Source organism: Manis javanica, chromosome 11 (assembly GCF_040802235.1).
Source record: "Manis javanica isolate MJ-LG chromosome 11, MJ_LKY, whole genome shotgun sequence".
NCBI classification, from domain to species: Eukaryota; Metazoa; Chordata; class Mammalia; order Pholidota; family Manidae; genus Manis; species Manis javanica.
The window spans coordinates 97,007,043-97,032,153 of record NC_133166.1 but is presented as its reverse complement, the minus strand read 5'-3'; the positions used below and the strand labels follow the sequence as shown (position 1 = coordinate 97,032,153).

At 36.4% G+C, this 25,111-nt stretch overlaps 1 protein-coding gene across 4 annotated transcripts in view; it reads right to left on the bottom strand.

The window, feature by feature from the left end:
* The window catches only part of DTL (denticleless E3 ubiquitin protein ligase homolog), a 132,623-nt gene that overhangs the window by 95,557 nt on the left and 11,955 nt on the right, over positions 1–25,111 (bottom strand). For all 4 annotated transcript variants that reach the window (XM_073216968.1, XM_073216967.1, XM_073216969.1 and 1 more), the window contains exons 6-13: positions 24,647–24,712; positions 23,323–23,435; positions 19,869–19,942; positions 18,448–18,551; positions 18,043–18,147; positions 15,287–15,399; positions 8,654–8,743; positions 6,180–6,315 (exon numbers count right to left, since the gene is read on the bottom strand). In XM_073216968.1, the coding sequence (XP_073073069.1) occupies positions 6,180–6,315; positions 8,654–8,743; positions 15,287–15,399; positions 18,043–18,147; positions 18,448–18,551; positions 19,869–19,942; positions 23,323–23,435; positions 24,647–24,712 (801 nt within the window). The remainder of the gene's footprint in view (positions 1–6,179; positions 6,316–8,653; positions 8,744–15,286; positions 15,400–18,042; positions 18,148–18,447; positions 18,552–19,868; positions 19,943–23,322; positions 23,436–24,646; positions 24,713–25,111) is intronic.

Here is a 25,111-nt window from a genome sequence, read left to right as displayed (position 1 = left end):
CTTGGCCCCCACCCAAGACCTTCTGAACAATCTCTGGGGACTCACAAACTTTTAAAAAGCTACACAAGTGATTCTGATACACAGCCAGTGTTAAAAACCATTGGCCTCGACGCGCTAGGAGATTTCTGGCTGAAACAGTGAAAGAATAGTAAGTGATACAACAGGTGCTGGCTGGGAAAAGTAGGGCAGAGGGAAAAGGGGCTGAGTCTTAAGCCTTCCAGCTGGTGTGTTAAAAGCGCCAGAAAAGAAGATATACAGCCCAGGACAGCAAAGAAGAGTTGGGGTAGCAATCAGGAACTTGGGAAAGCAGAGGAACATAATTTTCAAATTGTAGTGAGATTAGCATCAGGCAATCTGTTGCTGGAAGCTGGCTTATGAGGCCACATAACCAGTGTGTCAGCCTTTGGCACTCACATCAGATTGTTGCCCTGTAGTGCTTGCTCTTCAGAGTTAACTGTAGCACTGCCCAGAAATGGAGGAATCTAGGCATAATGTCTGGTCTCATCTAACCTTAACTTTACTTTGCTGTGTTGGGCTCTAAAGGACACAGTACCGCACAATGCTTTCCAGCATGTGCTCTAGGTTCCGACTGCAAGCCTTTGAACTCTGGTCCTACAACTTCATAGCTGCGTGATCTAACTTCCCAGAACTTTAGTTTCAGCTGTTTGGGGAATTAAATGACATAACCCAAGTAGGTCCCTAGAACAATTGTAATAGTATTCAATAATGGCTAAATGTTTTTGTTATTATTACAGTCCCAATGTGGTCAACGTATGTAACTTTTTTTGTAACTTAGCCTCTATAACTAAGAATAAATAATGATACACTAAAAGTACCCAGTTAAAAGCTACATTTTTCATCAAAAATCTTAAAATGGTTATAGTCTTTAAACAAAGACATTCCATCTCTGGGAATCTACTTTAATGGTAGGAGGGAATACCCTAAACTCAGAATTATTTCCGCCCCCCCCACAATATAGGAAACAAAATGTCCAACTATAAGACAATAACTAGGTAAACTATCGAACATTTACTCAGTCGATTGTGTAAATGTTTTGCTATAAACATAACAAAGTGCTCAGAACATCATGTTTAGTGAAAAAAATACCCAAGAAATCTAAATGTATATACATTATAACTATGATTCTATTAACAAACTCTATGGATAAGGGGGACAAAATCTCAAAAAATAATTCACAAAGTTCATTAAAATTATTAATGAATGGTAGAGATACTGATGGATTTTCCCTCATATGATTCTTCTTCTTTATGTTTTCCAAAATTAAGGAGACAAAAGTACACACAAAAACAAGAGAGCATATAGACATCCCATGTTCATAGATCAGAAGACTTCATATTATTAACATGGCAATACTCTCAGAACTGATATACAGATTCAACACAATCCCTATCAATATTCTAGCTGGATTTTTTGCAGAAATTGACAAGCTGGTCCTAAAAGTTGTATAGAAATATTAAAGACTCAGAATAGTCAAAACTGAATGTCAATGTTGTAAAAGAAGAAAAAAACAGGAGGATTCAGACTTTCCAATTTCAAAATCTACTACAAGGCTACAATAATCACGACAATAAGGAACTGGAGAGACACAGATCAATGCAATAGAATTGAGGGTCCTTATATTATAGCCAAGTAATTTTTGGCAAGGATGACAAAATGATTTAATGGGTTAAAGAATAGTCTCTAAAAAAATGATACTGAGAAAACTAGACATCCATGTGCAAAAGAATGAATTTAGATCTTTATCTCACATTGAACACAAAAATAAACACAAAATAGATTGTACCCCTAAAACTAAAATGCTATGGGAAGAAAACAGGAGTAAATCTTTATGAACTTGGGTTAGGCAATGGCTTGTTAGATACATTAAAAGCACAAAAGACAAAAGAAAAAACAGATAAACTGGACTTCAGCAAAATTAGAAAAATCTGTCTAAGGATACCATCAAGAAAGTGAAAAGATGACCTACAGATTAAGAGAAAATATTTGCATACCACTGTAAGACAAGGGATTTATACTCAGAATATTAAAAAAAGGCTTACAACTCAACAATAAAAAGACAACCCAATGAAAATATGGGCAAAGGATCTGCATAGACACTTCTCCAAAGAAAATATACAAATGGCCACTAAGCACGTGAAAAGATGCTCAACATCATTAGTTATCAGGGAAATGTAAATCAAAACCACAATGGGATACCATTTCAGTCTCACTAGGATGGCTATAATAAAAAAGATGAGCAATAACATGTGTAGGTAAGGATGTGGAGATATTGGAATTCTCATTTTGGGTGTTGAAAATATTCTAGAATTAGATTGTGCTGATTACGCCCAACTCTAAATGTACTAAATACCACCGAATTACATACAGATGGTCCTCAACCTATGATGGTTTGAATTATAATTTTTTAACTTCATGATGGTGCAAAAGTGATACACATTTCGTGGAAACCATGCTTTGAATTTTGAATTTTTATCTTTTCCTGGGCTAGTGATATGCAGTACAATACTCTCTTGTGGTGCTGGGCAGGAGTGAACCAGGGCTCCCAGTCAGCCACATCATCATAAAGGTAAACAAACAGATGCACTGACAACCATTCTGTTTTTCACTTTCAGTAGAGTATTCAGTTAATTACATGAGATATTCAATGCTTTACTATAAAATAGGTTTTCTGTTAGAAGATTTTCCCCAACTGCAGGTTAATGTAAGTGTTCTGAGCATGTTTAAGGTAGGCTAGGCTGAGCTATGATGTTTGGTAGGTTGGGCATTATATGCATTTCCAACTTAAAATATTTTCAATTTGTGGAGGGTCTATCAGCACAGAATCCCACTGTAAGCCAAGGAAGATCTGTACTCTAAATGGGTGCATTTATGGTATGTGACTATCTCTTGAAAAATCTCTAAAAAAAGCCTCGAGGGGAAAAAAACACAGAAAATAAAAGCTAACAGCAATTTACCAAATAGCTCAATTCCAGATAGAAAATACCACCAATGCCACCACCACCACCATCTTCCTCCTCCTCCTAACTCATGATCTAACCAAAATTATAACCTGTACTGGGAAGATAGGGGAGTGGGGAGTATGTTGAGGTTTGGTAGCAGTGAGAACACAGGAAAGAGACCCAAATCCTCATCTCACAAAGTAAGAAGTCAATAGATAATGTCAAAAACTGCAAAAACAAACCACCCCCAAACAAAAAAGAAAAAAAATGCACAAATATTATTTAGAAACAAGACATACAAACCAAAGAATCAGCTAAAAGATTTGAAAGTGGTTGCCCGAGGGAAAGGGCAACTGTCGGGCAGGATGTCTGGAGACTGCTATTTATCTTATGTACCCCATAGCGACTTGTTAAATATTATATGACACTAATAAAAAATTAAAAGAAAGCAAAAACCAAAAACCAAAAATAAAGGCATGGAATACTTCACTGAAGCAAGACTCTTGAGTCTAATTGTATTTACAATATCTTATAAGAGACTAAAGGAGGAAGTCATGGAAAAATTAGTACATATTCTGTCTCACCTTCACCTTTACCATGTCTCAGCTCCCCATTACCTTAGGCCTTTATGGCTAATGTAAAAACGAATCTTTAAACTTGAATTTCAAACTTATTACTGCATATCTATTGATGACATTAGCAGCCTCTTTGGTTGGCTCAGTACTTGGAAGATTTTGCTCTTGGTCCACTGTCACTTCTTCAATATCATCTTGTCAATTCATGGTTATTACTAAATCCACATACATGATCTCTCCAATACCTTGGTTTCTCAGTTTCTTGACCACCTTCTTCTATCACAGCCTTGTTCTTTCACTCACTTAAACCAATTATCCCTTGGCCTTATTTTTATCAATATCTGAAAATACTCCATTATCTCAATTTCAGTCAGCACTTATTTTCCCAGCTCCCTTCAGAGTTCTAATTCCAACAATCCTTCACCCCAGAGGCTCTTCAATTCACTGATCTCATCATTTCACCTCAGTCCCATTGTATCCTCAGTTCCCTCCTTACCCAGTTTAAATCCCATAGTCAATCATCATAGTCATCCTCTCATATTAAACCTCCTCTCACTTCATCATACTTGTAGATTTAAACCACGTCCCTGGTTAAATCCAACTCTCCACTTACAGTGGACTGTACCTGGGCAGCAGACACACAGCTGTGCAGACAGCTCGCCTTTAGTTCATGATAGCCAGCCTCAAGGTGACTCACTGCAACCATCATTTCCTGTTCATTCTTCTCTTCTCTACACGGCCATTTCAGGCTTTTACCTCTCTTCAAATCTCTACCACCTCCTCCCTCATCCTTATTCTCAGTTAATGATATCAATTCCCATCTCACTAAGAAAAAAGAAGCTATCAGAAGGAAACTTCCATCAATTCTGACCATCCCATCTATCCACGTATCTTCACGTGCACATATATCCTGCCTTCTCTCCAATTACTATGGGTGAACTATCCGTGCTCTTGGCAAGGCCTATGTGTGTATTAGACGTCATCCCTTCACACTTACTTAAAGACATTGCTCCAGCAAACGTCCCTGTATCAGTTTTCCCTGCCTCTCTAGGGCCCTTCCAATCACAGACAAAATGCTATATTCTCACAAAACAAAAAAGAACTTCAACACTGCTTCTTCCTTCAGCTGTCACTTCATTTCTCTTTTCCTTTCTAGCAAAACTCCTTGAAAGAGCATTCTATGCTGCAGTCTCCCCTTTCTTTTCCCACCCTCCTGAACACCACCAATCTGACTACTGACACTCCCCCAGAGCTGCTCTCATCTCTTCTCTCTTACGAAGTAAGCCCCACATTGCCAAATCCAAAGGCCAGTTTTTAGCCTTTTTGTGGCACACCAAAAACATATGACCAAATTCATCCTTCTCTCTTTTTATTTACTTGGCATCCAGGGCACAATACTCTCCTAGTTTTTCTCTTTCTTGTCTGGTTATGCCTGCTTCTTCACCTCTCCAACCTCTAAGTTCCAAGGCTCAGACCCCAGACCCATTCTCTTTACTATCTATAGCTACCTTCACTTACAGATGATGAATCCCAAATTTACACTTCAGCCCTGAGCTGCTGAATTAAACATCTAATTGCCTCTGACACCTCCACTTACATGTCTACCAATCATATTAAAATAATATTCCCAAATGGAACTTCAGCTATTTCTTCCCAAACCTGCTCCTACTGTAGTGATTCCTATCTAGGTTACCGGCTACTCCATTCTCTAGCTTCTTACCTCCCAAACTCTGAAGTCACCCTTTATAACTCTCCCTTACATCTCACATCTGATTCTATAGCATATCCTGTTAGCTCTATCCTTTTAAATATATCCTTACTTTGAAGACTTCCTATACTATTTTCTGCTAACACTCTGGTTCAAGTCACCATCATTGCTTCCAGGATTATTTCAATGGATTTAAAATTTAAAAATTTCCTGCTTTTATCCTGATTTCTTTGTAATTGTTTTCAATACAGGAGTAAGAATCATCAAAACCTCAACGGCTTTTTGTCTGAATCAATGCCCATCATACAGGAACCTCATTGTCCACGACTGTTCTCCTCCCTCTCCTTTGCCGGCTCCAGCCACATCAGCCTCTGAGGAACAGAAAGTGTGTCAGGCCTGCTCCTGCTTCAGGGCCTTTGCACTTGCTGTTTTGTCTGCCTGAAATATTCTCCAAAACATCCACATGGCTCACTACTTCACCTTCTTTATTCAAATGCCGTATTTCAACGGGGCCTCCCCTGGGCTCCCAATTTAAAATTTGAACAACACACTTTGCCATTCTCCTTTTCCTGCTTTCCTTTTTTTCTCAAGCACTTATTGTTCCCTCATGTAGTATATATTTTACTTCTTTAACTTATCAACTCACATTAATATGTAAGATTCATTTACATGTTTGGGAGTTTTGCTGAATCCCCAGCAACTTAGAACAGTAGGTGTTTAATAAATGTTTACAAAATAAATCTACCACTGTATTCCAGAGCTTTGTGTATGATAAACCCAGTGGTGCTCAGGAAATACTGAAAAGAATGAATGTCAAGATGGTGCTTTCCTTTAAAAATATACCAAAACAAGATTCAAATCTAGTTTATCACTCTGTACTGAAGAACTAAACCAGTCAAACCATAAACAACTTAGAAAAATGCATGGGATCCTTACCTAAGTCGGCTCTGGCCTCCTTTTTCTTCTGAGAGGCCCAACCCACTATGGAGAATTTATCTCCTCCTGTTTTCTCCTCTGAGCCTCTATTCAAGCGCCAGAGTTTCAGGGTATTGTCATCAGAGCAGGTGGCAATCTAAAAAGAATCAGGAAAGGAATTAAGAAGTTTCCACCAAAGATTTATAGTAAAGTAAAAAGTAGATCTTAAGGCATCACTTCTGAAGAATTATTCTATCTGATAAAATAGGCTATAGAAAATGATATCTGAAAGATCATATACTTCTATTCCTTGCTTTCAGGAATCATTCTAAATTTCCAAAGAAGTGGATCCTCTAATTTCTTCTTTATATACATTCTACTGGTATGTCTTTTCTTACCAGTTATCTTACCTAACCTCTACTATAAAGCCAGATTCATTTTATGTTATTCTCAAGACGTTGGGCAAGTCATAATCTTTATCACCTTCTATGAAACTATGAAATCTATAATTAAGATACCTTTTTTACTTTCTCTTACATGATCAATCAATGCATATTACTGACATTCAATATCTATGAGCTTCTTCTGAATTTTGCATGTTCTGACTTATTTCTGAAGAAATGGGATTATTCCAAGATCAGATTCATCTATTACTCTAGTAGGCTGTGACAAGTAGAATGAAACCATTCCTTTGAGATTCTTTTTCAGATAGGTAAAGGAGCAGTCTGGGAAAACAACAAGTTCACTAGGCTGAAAGAAGTTAAAAATAACCTTTGCCCCTTTAAAAATATCTGACCATTCCTGATCTTGGTCTCAAGCCTTTTATGGCAGAGAAAGTCCAGCTGGAAGAGCTTGTGGCAAATGGCCACTGGTACCAGAGCTGTTCCCCAGCATTTGTTTATATAATTTCTCTATTTCAGTCACTAAAGAGAGAGAGAAAAAAGAACACATACTCTGAGTATTGGCCCCCAAGAGACTGGCAGCTTTTTCCTTTCCTTACTGGGAGGCCAAAAGAAGACACACATATTTAAGTGCTCAAACAAAAAATGCCTGGAATCCCCAGGTACTCTATAGTCTATTAATAAGAGTTCTTATTTACAGAGCACCTATTATGTGTCTGACAATTTACATTCTTTATCTTAGTTAACTCTCACAATATAATGAGACATGTACACAAATAACCTCATTGATAAAATGGTAACAAAGTTATGTGCCCAAGGTCACTACAATTAAGTGGCATGGCTAGAACTAAAATCCAAGTTTTCCCAATTTTATAAGCTAGATCATTTTTTTCATAAACCATATTTTATCTTCCTAATTCTAGGCTAGTGACAAAATTATTTTAAAGAACATTTTAAAAAGGTGGTCATTAGATTAGTATAGGTAAATGGCCATGCCACTTCCTTTGAGTCTTTTCTGTGCAGAGATAAGGACAATATACAATGGTTGAAAAAAGATGACATAATTAACTGAATAATTTTTTAAACCTTCATTTTAGTTAAGTTCTATGAAGATACAAAACTCCATGTTAAACGTAGTTATTTCACTGGAAGTTACATGGAATCTCAGAGTAAAAAATGTTATTGGAATGTAATTATTGGTGATTAAATCAACGATTTCATAAAGGCCTATTATGAAAGTGAGCATGGAAATAGTTATACAGGAATACAGAAATCAGAAGAAATCCATAGCTGGAAAGCTAGCAGGGATGCCATTAGGGGGACAGATCATGAGAAGTTTCTGGAAGATAGGCAGATGGGAACAACAGGCAACAAAGTTCAAAGCATCATACATGAAAGGGGAGATCTCCACAGAAGTGCCATTTCCTACAAATAGAGAATAACCCAAAGACCAGAGGCAGCAGAGTCTGGGAGAGTGAGTGTAACTTGGGCTACTATTATATGAAGCCTCTGCATGTACATGGAGTTTATGTTTCTGGACTACATTTCAGATTTTTGTTTGTTTTATGTATCACTATTGAAAAAAATTTTTTTGTAAGTGAGCATATTTTCTTCTTTTAAGAGTGTCTAAAACATTTTGGAGCTACTTCTGTGTAGTTTAGCCACAGATAACCTAACATGTTAAGACTTCACAGAAAGCATTTTTATGCACGTGAGAACCTGGACTGGATTGTGAAGAACAGTCAAGATGTTACCTATAATAATTGATAATATGTAGAAAGCTAGAAAGACTAATTTTTCCATTAGATTTTCTTTTTACCTGAGATTTTAAGATGAAATCTATGTTTAACAAAGGAGGGAGGGATTTTGGGGGGTCTAACAAATCCATCCTTATTCCTTAGTGCATAATACAGTTTCTCTCTTTGTAGAGAAAAGCAAAGTTATGTATGACTAATGATGATAAAGGCCCTGGTTGGCCTCTAGATCTTTTAAACCTGTATTTAAACATGAAAGTCTATATAACTCTCAAACTAACTTTGGGAAAACCTACAAAACAGTGATCTAATTTTTAAAACAACAGATTTTTTTACAAACCTTTGTGAAGTCTGCAGGACACCAGCACACTGATGTGACCTCTTGAGAATGACCCTGGAGCACAGTAGGAGGACAGGAGGGTGTGGAGACCTAGGTGCCATCAAAGAAACAAGCAAGTCAGCAGAGCAGTGTCAGACCTCCCAGATAAAGGCTTTGAATCTCTCCATATTTGCTCCCTGGAGAGCTTTTGGATTGTTAACAAAGGCCCCCAGACATGCCTAGTTCTAGCTCAGAAAAAGAGTCCCAATCAGCAATGAAAGTATTTTTGTCACTGATCTGAAAAAACAGAAAGAAAACAGACAAAGAAAGCAAATAATGTGAGCTTAGAAATCAGGATAAGTCTTATCTCAAATCAGGACTACCTAGCTATACATAGTCTGACTAGAATTCAAGACTGACATTGTCCCTCACCTCTTAGCTGCTAGACTTTCTGGAAGGATTCACTTCAGCTGCTGCATAGTACATTTCTAGTAGAGTCCTCCTTTTACATAGCCTAGACATTTTCAGATCTTCTCTAGTCAGCTACTTCCAGAAACTAAATCCTCAAGGTACCTGAGACATGCTACCAGCTCTCTTGAGACAAGAGGATGATAGTCTTTCTTCCAAACGACTGACTTTTACCAAAGTTATACACCTTCATGTATAAAAAATATTTTACAAGGCACTCTGGTATCCTTTTTGGAAAAATAATTCCTCTAAAATTTCATTTCAGTTCATTAGCTTAAAGAAATCTTGGGTCTTCAAGTTAAATATTGCTACATTTTACTAATTTTAATGTATAAAGAAGGGTCACATTGTGCAGTACTATAGATGTGACTAAGAATATTTTCCCCCTCATTGGATGTCACTAGTGATATGCATTTGACAGCTGACTAATTCAAAAGCTGTCAATCCCTTTCACAGGCCATGGGAATTAATCAGCACAATATGGGGAGTACAAACTCAAATAACTATTATTAGCACATGCATTTGAAAAAGAGAAATTATTCTCTTTTCATTTTCTTGAGGCTCTGAATCATTGATCATTTATATGAAGAAAGTGGAGGTGACGCTGGAAAGAATATTTATGAGAATGACTAAGTAAACTTAATAGATTCCTCAGATTATAGTTAAGAGATCTGACACATTGATTTATAAGGTTATCCAACTCAATTATTACTCCTCCTCTCTTGGGTTACAAGGCACATATATAATGATTCAAAAAGCAAAAGTACACAAAGAACAGAGTCTAATTTACCTTGGTGGCCTAATTAAAGTCTAACAGAAGGAAGTTTTTCCTGAGTATTATCTAAAAGGGCCTCACTTACTGTTTAGTCCTACAATCCTGAGAACAGTAACACAGACAGCACAGTCCAGCAAAGGGATTCAGGATGCTCTCTAACTATCTCGGCAGTCACGGAAATTCTCCTTCATCCTCCTTTGGGATGGCCTGGCCCACTAAGTTTCTTTTCACCCAAGACCCACCCAGGGCTGGTAGCAAGTTAAAAGGAAGAGGAAATCCTCATGCCCCTCAGCCCTCTCTGGTAGAAACACATTATTTACTCCCCTGGTTACTCTATGCACTGACTCTAGCTGTCATTTCGTGATACTGCTCCTTCCTCATTACGATACCTAGAATAACCTAACTGTGTACACAAAGGATTAAAATAAATTTCAAGAAAAAAATGCATGTATGTTTCTGCATTTATCTATAGGACCTAAGATTAAAAACAAAGGATAGACCCTTTGGAAAACTTTTTTACAATTTGATAATGAAGTAGGAATAAAAATGACAAAAAAAGTCAGTATTTGTTAAGCCTGGCACTTTATATAGCATTAGAGGTAGAGGGAAGGTTCCTCACAAAGGTAAACACAGAATTGCCATATGACCCAGAAATTCTACCATTAGGTATATACACCCAGAAGAACTGAAAACATGTTCAAATAAACACTCATACATGAATATTCGTGGTAGCTTTATTCATAAACCAAAAAGTGGCATAATGCCCCTTAACTAATGAATGGAAAAATAAAACGTGGTCTGACCATGGAATATTTAGCTATAAAAAGGAATAAAGTATTACTTATACATGTAAGAACATGGACAAACCTTAAAGACATGTGGTTAGTCAAAGAAGCCAGACATAAAAGAGCATACATTGTATGATTCCATTTATAGGAAATGTCCAGAATGGACAAATCCACAGAGACAGAATATAGGTTATGTGGTTGCCAGGGACTGGGAAAAATGGGGAATGGAGAATGACTCTTAAATGGTATGGGGTTTGTTTTTAGAATGATGAAAATGTTTGGGAATGAGATAGTGGTGATGGTTGCATAATATTGTGATTATACTCAAAACACTGCATCGTACACTTTAAAATGACTAAAAAGCTGAATTGTATATTAAATGAATTATATCCTAACAAAAAAAATGGAGGGATGTGCATGTTGTGTACTGAAACAAGAACTAATGTCCAACACATTTTTATGAACATAAGTTACGTGTTTTCAGTTTAGAACTATCCTACTATGGTACAGTGCACTCAGGGACTATGTCAAGAAAGACTAATTTCCTATAGTGAAACTCTGGTGGCTTTTAAATCCTTCATTTTTATTCAAAAAAACTTAACATTTTGTTATTACAAAACCATTACCAAAATTACATTATTTCATTTTTTAAAAAGTCTCCCTTGACTTTTAAATTATTTACTGTCATATTATTATTCTTACTTTATTATCAAATTTCTACTTTAAGGAAGAGAAGACTATTAAATCCAAGAGACATTTACGTCTATGCAATTCTGGGGATGGTCAAAACACAGAAAATTGTTTTCTCTTATATATTCTAGTTGTTATAGAATAAAGATCTTAATTCAAGGTATGAAGAATACCAAAGTTAAAACTCCCAGACCTATGACAGTACCTCTGGAAGAACTGGCTCTGATCTACAGATGTCATGAAGGATTTTGTATACTTAAACCAGCAAGAAAAGATCAGCACCTTTCCTTAAAAAAAAAAACAAACAAACTCCTTACTCTGTCCAGTTGGAAACCAAATCTAACCTTTGTTTCTGCCATGAGATCATTTACACTTCCTAAAGTGTCAGGCTCAATGTTTTGCCAGTCAGTGGTAGAATAACTGCCAAATCAGTTTATTTATAACTGCTTCAATTCTATTCAGTGGCTGTATCAAAAATGAACCAGGAAGGAGGGGGTTGGGCTGGGGATGTGACATTGGGTAGTAAATTTAAAAGAAAAAATATAATAGTAATTAAAAAAATTTTTTAAGTTTTGGACCCCCTATTAGAGAATCTAACTATATTATATCTCCCCTTTGCTGGACAGTGGTAAGAATTAAAAGGCCATTCTTTCCTGTCTTAAGATCTGAAACTCCCTTCTTTTACTATGTTTCTTGTGCCCATGGGCTTTTTATTTAGCCCAGGAAAAATACCAATACTTGAGAGAATTCTGACCTCTTGGAAACACCGCAGTTAGTTGTAAGACAGCCTAACAGTTTGGAAACTCAGCTTGCATGGAATTGTTCTTAAACTCCTTCCCACTCTGCCCCCCTCTTTTTTTATCATGGAAAAGAGAAACTGAGCCACCTCACCGGGCGAATTCAATTTTAGGAGCAGTAAGCTGGCCAGTATCTCAAATATCAGAGCCTGCACACTGAGTTACGTGTGGACAGGCAGGAGAACATCATGTCTGAACCACATCATTCAGCATTGACGTGTGACCCAGCCTAGGAATTCAGAAAAGGTCACCCATGTAAGTGACAGCCACTGACTCGATGTCTGAAAATGGGTTACTAACAACAGCCAAGTATCTTTACAGTGTGTCTTTAAAGAGAGGAAGTATCCCTCAATTCTCATTCCCTGAAACAACAGAAAAAGGCCTTTGTACCAGAGAAGAAGACTAGGGAGGAACTTTTAAGAACTGGCACTAAAACTCTATCTACATATATATACACATACATATATAGCATTCATAACTATATATACATAATCATAAGATAATTAAGAAACTGATTTTTAAAAATGATCAGTACATTAAGTATTTCTTGCATAATCCTTTATTATACTTTTTGGTATGCCTGATTTTTTTTTTTTAAGAAGAAAGAAACTTGAAAAGACACAGACTGCGGTAAGAACAAAATCTTTCTATTAAACTGATAAGCATAAGATCAAATTTGAAACTCAAAATTTAAAATATAAGACAGAAGAATTATTGCTAGTGCTATAAACTGTTAAAGTTTAAAGCTTAAGTCAGAAGAATTTTATAGACAAGAAGCTTGGTAAAAACCTATTATCACAAGATGGGGAGGGTCTCAAGTACATATTTTATTAGCAAATTTTCATTATTTAAAACAACAAATAAAAGAAACAATAAAGAGCTCACACACCTCAACAAACAAAAAGCAAATAATCCAATTAAAAAATGGGCAGAGGAGCTGAATAGACAGTTCTCTAAAGAAGAAATGCAGATGGCCAACAGACACATGAAAACATGCTCCACATCGCTAATCATCAGAGAAATGCAAATTAAAACCACAATGAGATATCATCTCACACCAGTAAAGATGGCCACCATCCAAAAGACAGACAACAACAAATGTTGGTGAGGTTGTGGAGAAAGGGGACCCCTCCTACACTGCTGGTGGGAATGTGAATTAGTTCAACCGTTGTGGAAAGCAATATGGAGGTTCCTCAAAATACTCAAAATAGAAATATCATTTGACCCAGGAATTCCACTTCTAGGAATTTACCCTAAGAATGCAGCACTCCGTTAGAAAAAGAGAGATGCACCCTTATGTTTATCGGTGCACTATTTACAGTAGCCAAGATATGGAAGCAACCTAAATGTCCATCAGTAGATGAATGGATAAAGAAGATGTGGTACATATACACAATGGAATATCGCTCAGCTATAAGAAAAAAACAGATCCTACCATTTGCAACAATATGGATGGAGCTAGAGGGTATTATGCTCAGTGAAATAAGCCAGGCGGAGAAAGACAAGTACCAAATGATTTCACTCATATGTGGAGCATAAGAACAAAAGAAAACTGAAGGAACAAAACAGCAGCAGAAGCACAGAACCCAAGAATGGACTAACAGTTACCAAAGGGAAAGGGACTGGGGAGGATGGGTGGGAAGGGAGGGATAAGGGCGGGAAAAAAGAAAGGGGGCATTACGATTAACATGTATAGTGTGGGGGGGCATGGGGAGGGCTGTGCAACACAGAGAGGACAAGTAGTGATTTTACAGCATCTTACTATGTTGATGGACAGTGACTGTGAACAGGTATGTCGGGGGGACTTGGTGAGGGGGGGAGCCTAGTGAACATAATGTCCTTCATGTCATTGTAGATTAATGATACCAAAATAAAATTTAAAAAATAATAAAATAAATAAATAAAAGAAACATGCTTGTGGTAGAAGTGAGCCCAACACAGAAGCATCTTGGGTAGAACACTATCTCCACCTTGTGACCATCTAGGATGGCGTTACATGGTGTTGCATTTTTGCAACTCTTGGCATACAGAGAAATCATTTTTTAGTATTTCCCCCAGGACCAGATGAAACTAAACTGAAGAATTATGCTTCATACCTGACAAGTTTTACCCTTGTCAAGACAACATTAAAGATATGACTTCCTGGAAGTTGGCAGGACTAAGAAAGAATTTTTCTTCTGAGAAGGTATTTGATAATATTGAACCTATGGGTTTATAAGGTTTTAGACATTATGACTCTAAAATCCAAAATGTATGAATTCTGATCATTTAATTCACTAATGTCAAGGATATCTTTGAAACTTGGGGCAATTAAGGAAATAATTAATATCTAGCCCTAGGAAAATAATGCTTTAATATTCTTCTTTCTCTGAACTCCCAACATTTCTATCTTTCCATTAGAGCCATTTTTGGTGGCCAGCAAGTGCTACTTATTATGTAAAATTTCAATTTTCTCCACCAGACTTCAAATGGACAGCTTTAAATTTCTTAGTTTACAGTAGTCACATCAGAATCACTGTTACTTAAAGCAGTAAAATATATATAAATTTCTGTAACAGAAATGGGAAATCTGTAAAATCAAAAAATTTAAATAATGCATGAAACATATGTAAAACTGATAAAGCAGCCACATCTATTTTAGTAGCCTGAAGATTGGCCACTTGTAAGATAAGAGAGTAAAGAACACTTTATTATACAAATGGTTTTGAGTGGAGTGCTTGGTGCAAAGCTCTACTGGTGATTTGGGTGCAGGATCCTAGGGATCAAACTACTATATTTTGAATGAGAGTTTGAAAACACAAGGCAGAAAGGCAGTACACTGTGTTTTCCCAGGAAGCAGGACAAAGTAGTTGTTTCTTTTCAGTCTTCTGAATTCTCAATTTTCTGATAACTTGTGAAACTGTTGGTGGGTTTGGATTGTCAATTTCTGGGACACTCTGGCCATGAAAGTGTGATAATATTCTGTGACATTTAGAGTGAGCTTTCAGTTATAGGAAGAGGCAAGAAGCAACTTTCACTGGACACCTGATAGAGAAAAACAGTGTGTGTTTACGTGGAACTTACCCCACCTTGGACAGAAGAAATATTTGCAAGAATAGTTTAGTCTGACATTTGTGGGGCAAGTTTGGCAACTTACCTTCCAGATATAGGCAGCTTCATCACTTGAGCCACTGACTAAAAACTGGTCATCTGGACTAAGGCTGGACTTGACATAAAAGGTAGAGTTCTGATGTCCACTGAAGACAGCCACTGCCAGAGGAAAAAAATCAAATTGCTTGGGTCTTGTTATTTCCAGAGTTCAAATAAATGCAGACAGCATACATGTTCTAACAAATTTTATTAGGTTATTGATTACTGAAGCAGAGAGTCAAGTTATGTAAACCAAAAGAAAGAAGGTGGAAATGGCAGAAAAATAAAGGAAATCCTATAAAGAGGCTTTATATTAGACCCAATCTCATGACATAAGCCCAAATACTTGGTATGGAGCTGGCTATAGAGAAGTGATGAAAAACATTCTTAAAGGACAAAAATGGAGTCAATGTCCAACCTTTTTAGTAAAATGTCTTTATTAGACCCTCTCTCCTCAGCCCAGGACAGGACTTTTTCCTTTGCATAATACATTGGTCTTTCTTCCTCTTCAAATTTGAGGATAAATTTCATATCTTATTCTTTCCTCACTAGACCTTATAATACCTTGAACAAAGATCTTCAAGCATTTGTTGCATGAATAGGTAAAATAATCAGTGAAAAGAGTTAAGATTTATGGATAGCTTATCTGGGATATGTGCATCATTTTAATCCAGCACTTCAAATAGGCTGTATGTAGAAATAGCTTGTATATATGCTCATAGATAAGATATTTCAACTAGGTTAGGTTTAGCCTTCAGATTCAGATTTATCATCACCCATAGTAAAAGGGCAAGTAAATGTATTCGACAGGCTCTTATCCTAAGGAGAGCAAATCTGAGGCCTTCTGTATCAGAAAACTACTAGGAAATAAAAGAAAAAAATTTCAGTTATTAAAGAATTTAAGGATACATTTAGGCAGGAAAAAAAAATTCATTCCCATCTTTAACAGAAGGAAAAGAGTTATTAAGGGACTTAGTAGTCCCTTAGTTCTGTAAGTTCCATAAGTACTCACAGAAATCCCCTCCTTCTGCCCGAATAAAACTGGAAAACAATCTTGTATTTGTAGCTTTTTAAGAAAAAGCCTACGTATCAAATATTCTCCATATCAAACACTTTTACTGTGCAAGTTAAGCAAGATGTGAATCAATTCAGATACATACATTTTAGACCTACCATAATAGATAAAGCCCCACAAAATAAGCAGGCTCCTTTTATTCTGAATACAGCTCCAAAACTACAAATGTTCATCTTTTTCAACTACACACTGAATGGAAAACTACAGACAAAATTTCCCATTACACCTTTAGTATTTATTGCCCTCTGCTGGTCTAAGAAAGACTAGCATGAAGTATACTATAAATGTTTCAAACCAGCAAAAAATCCTCCTAAAACCTATGCTGGCTTTGGTTAACTCTAATTAATCTTTTATGACAATTAGGGTTCTTAAAATGCTTTATTAAAGTACTTCACAGTGGTCCTTATGAACACCACTTAATATATAACACAATGCTGTAAATCACACACACACACACACACACACACACCTGTCCTTCAGTTTCTAAGGAACAGTATCTATCTATCTATCTATCTATCTATCTATCTATCTATCTATCTATCTATCTATCTATCTATGAGAACTGGTCACATTATTTTAAGAACACAGGAAAAAGGTTACTAAACTACTTGTTTGATGGCTGAGGGATAAGAAGTAGTGCCATAGTAACAAAATGATATAGAAACAGCTTTTGAACATCTGATAATGTAATTAGGATTAAGCTTTTATCTTTCAAGTAAAGATTTTGAAAAGTCTATTTTACATGACTAAGAATTTAGAAGTTGTCCAAGTTCTGATTCCATTTAGGAAAATGGCAAAAGAAGCTATAAAACTGCTTTCCTTTTCCAAATACTCTTGCTCTGTTTTAGACAATACCAGACCTAATCCAGGGCACTGGAAATGTCAACTGTATGCTGCCACAGATCTCAAAGTCCTAAAAATGGCATGGGGTAGTCTTTGGAAAGTTCTGGAAGAGCCCAGTGAACTGTGTACTATTCTGAGCTTTCTCACTTAACAGCACATCTTACTTTTACTAGGGACTGGATAGCTCTGGGAATTGGTCATAGAATTCAAAAGTCTGTTTCTGATAGAGCTATGCCTGAGGAAGGACTAGATTACTAATAATGTAGCTTGCTTAAGTAATTGATAATGTTCTTAAAATTAAAGTGTCCAAATAATCCTATTAGAGAGTGCCTGAGAAACTTCAGTTTCTTTTTAAAAATGTCATTTATCAGCTTTAAATATCAAATTCTACTTTTGATTTTCTTGGAGAAGAAAAAAAAGGTGCGGTTGGGAAAAGCACCTACAGATAAAACAGCCTCTGTCCAACATTAAGGAGAAGGCTAAGGTAGATAGGAACTACTTTAGGGGCTTAAAAAATTCAGCCCCCTAATTTTAATGAATAACCTTCAGGAGTTGAGCAGAATAGCCTTCTCTATGCCACAAAAATTGAGATTATTCTAAATTAAGCCAAAGGGGTATAATTCAGGAGAGACTCACTATTAAAATAAAATTAAGTCACCATATAGAGCAGGATTGTTTACTTGTGAAATCATCACAAGCAAAGTACACCTGTGAAAACATCACTGGAACTAATAAAAAAAGTCCTCATATGTCTTAATAAATCTGGTTTAGAAAAAAAAATCAACAATTATCATTAACAAAAAAAACCATATTAGCTTCTCAGTAAGGAATGACTAAGCTCTTACCTGGAGAAGTCTTTAATCCAGTCATATTGAACATGTAGATGCTGTCATCTGTGCAGTTGGCAAATAAAGTAGAGCCAGTGGAATCCAAAATCAGACTTGAGTATCCTGGAAAAAGGAAACTTCAGTTAGCATGTCTTAATTACAGTGTGTAGAACCGAGGTGAAAACGTTGAGGCAAAAAGATCATTCCACTGGAATCATCAGAAATCTTCCCCAAAATTCATACAAACCAAAGATATTCTTCTGAGTTTTTATATTTTGAATCTCAAAAAGATACAACTACATATTAGAGTTTCTCAAGTCTATGTTGCTGAAAATAAGCTTGATATTTATTTTTTAAATTTTAGCCAGAACTCACATCTCCAAAGAAGTCCTACAGAATCCAGCAGGCCACGCTAAGGCTCACCTAGTTTTCGAGTGCTGCTACCTGGATACAGGAAAGTCTTAGATGCTATGGGTTCTTGTCGATAAGCAGTGTAATTTTTACGTAAATCCCATATTTTGATTACCCTAAGAAAAAAGGTAAAGAAATAATTATTTTGTTGTCCTTTTCCAACCCCAACTGATTTCAACTATACTGAACGTGAAACGACTTTTAATCTAACCCCTCTGCTACATTAACAGATACAGTGAAGGATATCTTATTGGGAAACAGATTAAACTACCTCACACTGTTGTCTCTAATGTCAGGCTAAGAATTCTGGCAGAACGGAAACAGATGTGCTCTGACCCAGTGATGAGTTACCTTGAATTTACTTCAAGGGAGCGGAAAAGGAAGATGAAGGTTGGGCCCTGATAGTCCTTGTTTCATTGTTTTCAGGAAAAAAATCACTTCCTTAGCCTTTAACACTCTGCATGTAACCTTTGACATCGTTAAGTAACAAGCTCTGGTCATGTAGCTATATCTTTATATGTAACTTTTTCAGAAATCTAGCCTAAAAAACTTTCCTTTGAAATAAAGTATTTTTTCATTTCATCTATTGAGATAATTGTCTTAATCCTCTACATTTAGTTTGTAGGCAACTTGTAAACATAAGCTTGGTACAAAAGGGTATCCTTGGAAATAAATAGAGCAAGCTTTCACAGCCATTCACAAGTACAACTAATAACCTTTAGATAATCCTTCATTTGTGCCACAATTTGATCCACCGAAGAGTTGTAGTGTCCCAGGGACACTATGGAAATCCTAGTTTATTAAGCCATCATCTTTTTAAATTACGTTTTTGAAGGGAGGAATGTCTTGGGAGATATAATAGGCAAAGAAGGTTGCTTAAAAATAAGGAACTGATGTTTTCACAAAGCAACTAATTGAGAAGAACCACAAACTTATTCGGAAGCTGAAATTCAGACCAATTACGGATGGCAGGTATGTGAAAGTCATTAAGCCTTACAATAATCAGGCTAGACAGATTATTCCCAGAAACACCAGCTACATGCCCAGAATCAGATTCCTTTTCTTAGGATATTAATAAACTTGAGAAGATAAAATCCAGAGTAATAGAAATTTTACTCCTCAAAGTAAGAATCATTGACTTAATGATACTGCAGACAAGCAAGCTACTACCCATGCTTTTGTGATAGCAGCAGCAGCCAGTACTTCTCCCATGTGCTAAGTAATGTGCGAAGTGTGGCAAATGTATTATCTCATTTAAGTATTTGACTGAGTTTTAACTAGGTATTTTCCAGCATGATCTATAGTTTCTCTTCTCAGGTGGATACTATGTCAAAATTTAAAAGCACACACATTCAATTATAATGGAACTAGGGGACTTCCCCATTACAGTTTATGAAAAAGACCTCATCAAAAGGGCCAAAAAATACTCTTACCCATCCACAGCACCTGCTGAGACTAATGTATTCTCATCCTGAAAGAGGACCACAGTAACACTCTGCTGGAAATCCTAACAGCACAAGGAAGAAAAACAAAAGAGGAAAATCCTGTTCTCAGTATCATAATTTTCATCATCATGAGATCGTGGTGCTAAAACGATGGCTTTTCCCTCCAAACTCTGAATTAGACTAAATCCTCTCTCCAAAGATCCTAGTCAGATATATGCTGACCAAGAAGTAGTTGTAGCAAGGAAATTACCTAAATAATGACCATGAAGTAATAATCAGGAGTGTTATTAACACTTTTTTCTTGTACTTAAGAAATGAACTGGTGATTAAAAGATTTCATTTGTCTAAGCCCACTAGTTCTTAGAATCAGTCCTGCTAATAAGCTTGTATCCTTAGGAAGCTCAATTAACTTTTCTGTGCCTGTTTTATCTGTAAAATATCATAATCTGCCTACTCATATAGGACTCTCTGAAGAATTATGGATAAAAGATAATTACATGCTCTGAAAAATTTAAGGGAGCTCAATGGCATTTCACCTCCTAATTGCAATTAACAAGTCTTCTTGGTTCAGAATCTGATTAAGTGTCTGAAATGTTACTCCTTTAAATTTCATCTAGCCTCCAAAGACCATATGCTAACCCTGTCAGTTTCCATTCATGCCTATGTCCTGTTCATGGTATACAATTTCTTTTTTGGTATCATTAATCTACAATTACATGAAGAACATTATGTTTACTAGGCTCCCCCTTCACCAAGTCCCCCAGACAAACCCCATTACAGTCACTGTCCATCAACGTAGTAAGATGCTGCAGAATCCCTATTCGTCTTCTGTGTTGTACAGCCCTCCCTCCCCGTGCCCCCTCCCCACATTACACATGCTAATTGTAACACCCCCTTTCTTTTCCCCTGCCCTTATCTCTCCTTTCCGCTCATCCTCCTCAGTCCCTTTCCCTTTGGTAACTGTTAGTCCATTCTTGGGTTCTGTGAGTCTGCTGATGTTTTGTTCCTTCAGTTTTTCTTTGTTCTTATACTCTATATATGAGTGAAATCATTTGGTACTTGTCTCTCTCTGCCTGGCTTATTTCACTGAGCATAATACCCTCTAGCTTCATCCATGTTGTTGCAAATGGTAGGATTTGTTTTCTTCTTATGGCTGAATAATATTCCATTGTGTAAATGTACCACATCTTCTTTATCCATTCATCTACTGATGGACACTCAGGTTGCTTCCATTTCTTGGCTATTGTAAATAGCACTGCGATAAACATAGGGGTGCATCTGTCTTTTTCAAACTGGGCTGCTGCATTCTTGGGGTAAATTCCTAGAAGTGGAATTCCTGGGTCAAATGGTATTTCTATTTTGAGCTTTTTGAGGAATCTCCATACTGCTTTCCACAATGGTTGAACTAATTTACATTCCCACCGGCAGTGTAGGAGGGTTCCCCTTTCTCCACAACCTCGCCAACATTTGTTGTTTGTCTTTCGGATGGTAGTGATCCTTACTGGTGTGAGGTGATATCTCATTGTGGTTTTAATTTGCATTTCTCTGATGATTAGCGATGTGGAGCATCTTTTCATGTGTCTGTTAGCCATCTGAATTTCTTCTTTAAAGAACTATCTATTCAGCTCCTCTGCCCATTTTTTAATTGGATTATTTGCTTTTTGTTTGTTGAGGTGCGTGAGCTCTTTATATATTTTGGATGTCAGCCTTTTATCGGATCTGTCATTTATGAATATATTCTCCCATATTGTAGGATACCTTTTTGTTCTATTGATGGTGTCCTTTGCTGTACAGAAGCTTTCCAGCTTGATATAGTCCCACTTGTTCATTTTTGCCTTTGTTTCCCTTGCCCGGGGAGATATGTTCATGAAGAAGTCACTCATGTTTATGTCCAAGAGATTTTTGCCTATGTTTTTTCTAAGAGTTTTATGGTTTCATGACTTACATTCAGGTCTTTGATCCATTTCAAATTTACTTTTGTGTATGGGGTTAGACAGTGACCCAGTTTCATTCTCTTATGTGTAGCTGTCCAGTTTTGCCAGCACCATCTGTTGAAGAGACTGTCATTTCCCCATTGTATGTCCATGGCCCCTTTATCAAATATTAATTGACCATATATGTTTGGGTTAATGTCTGGAGTCTCTATTCTGTTCCACTGGTCTGTGGCTCTGTTCTTGTGCCAGTACCAAATTGTCTTGATTACTGTGGCTTTGTAGTAGAGCTTGAAGTTGGGGAGCAAGATCCCCCCTACTTTCTTCTTCCTTCACAGGATTGCTTTGGCTATTTGGGGTCTTTGGTGGTTCCATATGAATTTTAGAACTATTTGTTCCAGTTCATTGAAGAATGCTGTTGGTAATTTGATAGGGATTACATCGAATCTGTACATTGCTTTGGGCAGGATGGCCATTTTGGTGATATTAATTCTTCCTAGCCAGGAGCATGGGATGAGTTTCCATTTGTTAGTGTCCTCTTTAATTTCTCTTAAGAGTGTCTTATAGTTTTCAGGGTATAGGTCTTTCACTTCCTTGGTTAGGTTTATTCCTAGGTATTTTATTGTTTTTGATGCTATTGTGAATGGAATTGTTTTCCTGATTTCTCTTTCTATTAGTTCATTGTTAGTGTACAGAAAAGCCACAGATTTCTGCATGTTAATTTTGTACCCTGCAACTTTGCTGAATTCCGATATTAGTTCTAGTAGTTTTAGATTGGAGTCTTTAGGGTTTTTATGTATAATATCATGTCATCTGCAAATAGTGACAGTTTAACTTCTTCTTTACCAATCTGGATTCCTTGTACATGGTATACAATTTTAAATAGTAATGTTTTAGCAGCCACCCTGTCCCAAAATATTACCTGGGACCCTACAGACCAGAATTGCTTGAAAAATAAGCACATTAAAGTAAGAGCAATAGTAATTATTTTTTAAGAAAAAAGATTTATGATGGGCATTGTTTGAGCTTTGACCATAAGATGCTAGAGAGGTATCTCTATCCAAATATTTCTCAATATATTTAATAATAGTTTGCCAAATATTTTAAGAAATATAAAAAAAACTCACTTTTATGTAGTTTGTATTAAGAAAACAACAGGAATTCCTTCCCCCCATAGAAAACTGTATCATGGTCACTTAGTATGTTTTTTCAAACGGTAGCATCCTAATGAATCACATTATATGCAGATAAGTGTACGTATGGAGATCTCTAGGGATGAAGCTGAATTTTTAATATGCTTCCCAGGTGACTCTGTTGCACCCTAGAGTCTGAGAACCACTACTACAGGTATGAAATAAGTATTAAGCAATAAAACACTGATATAAGAGGAAACAAAGCTCTCATTTACTTCATCTATAGTTAGTATTTTATGCCCCCAAATACCCTAAAATGAGATTCTTTCCTACTATTAAGATCTGCACACATGTATATAGATAGCTATCAAAGCTTACCACAGAAGGAGCAAGTCCTTTTGAATTCTGTTTCTTCTTAGGTTTTGAAGGGGTTTGCTTGTCTAAGGTATTGTGAGCTCCACTGATCTGATTCACTTGCCTATAAAATCCATCTGAAAGATAGTCCAAGGAAATTGATTTATGTTTTAGAACTTTATTCCCACGCTGAATGTAACATACAAAAGATCTTAAAATTAATTATATTCTTTATTAGATTAGTGAAATTATAAGCCAGCAGGGCTACTGTACTATATCTCTTCTGGTGACATTATAATGTATAAAAAGGAAATAAGCACATGGATATTTACAGCAGTTTTACTGCCAAAACTTGGAAGCAACCAAGATGTCCTTCAGTATAGGTAAATAAATGAATAAACTGTGGTACATTCAGACAATGGTCTATTATTCGATGCTTAAAAAAAAAAAAAGAGCTACAAAGCCATGAAAGACAGCGAGGAGCCTTAACTACATATTACTAAGTGAGAAAAGCACATCTGAAAAGGCTACATACTATATGATTCCAGTTATATGACATTCTGGGAAAGGTGAAACCATGGAGACAGTAAGAGATCATAGGTTGTCAGGGGTTTGCCGGGAGGGCAGGATGAACAGGCAGAGCACAGAATAGCAGTGAAACTATTCTGCATGATACTGTAACGGTAAATACATGCCATTATACATTTATCAAAATCATCAGAATGTACAATACCACGAGCGAGCCCTAAGGTAAAGTACAGATGGACATTGGTGATAATGACAAGTCAGTGTAGATTTATCAGTCACAGCAAATGTCCAGCTCTGGAGCAGGAGGTTGAGGATGGGAATGGCTCTGTGGAGCAAGGGGGTATATCAGTACAGAGAACTCTCTGTACTTATTGCTCAGTTTTGCTGTGACTCTAAAACTACTCTAGGAAATAGTCTATTAAAAAAATAAATATTTTTTTAAAAAGTAAGCAGAGAGATGATCATGGCTTTCTGCTTAGTGGCATCACGGGGCAATCTAAGCATAATTATATTTAATTTAATCCTGTTCTTTAAAGCCAAATTTTAAAAATTAAAATATCCTTTACCAGTAAGTCCATGTATTAATTTTTAACTCTATCAATAATTTAGGTAAATGGCACTGTATTTCCGAAGAAAATATGAGGTACGTAAGGAGGGTAATACTTACAATAATCTTCGATCCTGAGAATTGGAACAGTGAGCAGAAATGGGGGATTATGAACATGTGTTCTCTGGTGGCAATCAGATGAAATCACTAACTCGGTAAAAATAAGTATGCAGCCATCCCACATTTATCAAAATTAAAATGGAACTAGACTACCTTTTTTGTTGCATCTGGTGTCCCAGACCATAATGTTACCATCTCTTCCACCTGTACAGAACACAGCTGTGGGAAAATAAATAGTTTAATGAAGGTAACAAAACCAGTCAATGACATACATATTTCAATTCAAGTTTCCCACAGTATCAATTAAATGCTGGGTACTGACTATAATTGGCACTGGAGGTTGAAAATGAAGAAGTTTATGGCTCAACAATAAGACAAAAAGCTGCGAAGGGAAAGGATTATAAAGAACTCAAAAATGCTTATGTTGGACAAAAACTCTATAGAATAATCCCTCAGTCTCAATTTTCTTAAAACTCCATAAAATATTCTAAATCATAACATTTAGCAACAATAATGATAAAAAACCAAATACCAAAATTTACGGTTTATGAAGTGCTAGACACTATCCTACGTACTTAATATAAATTATCTCAATACTTGTTATCATCCCATTTAGGT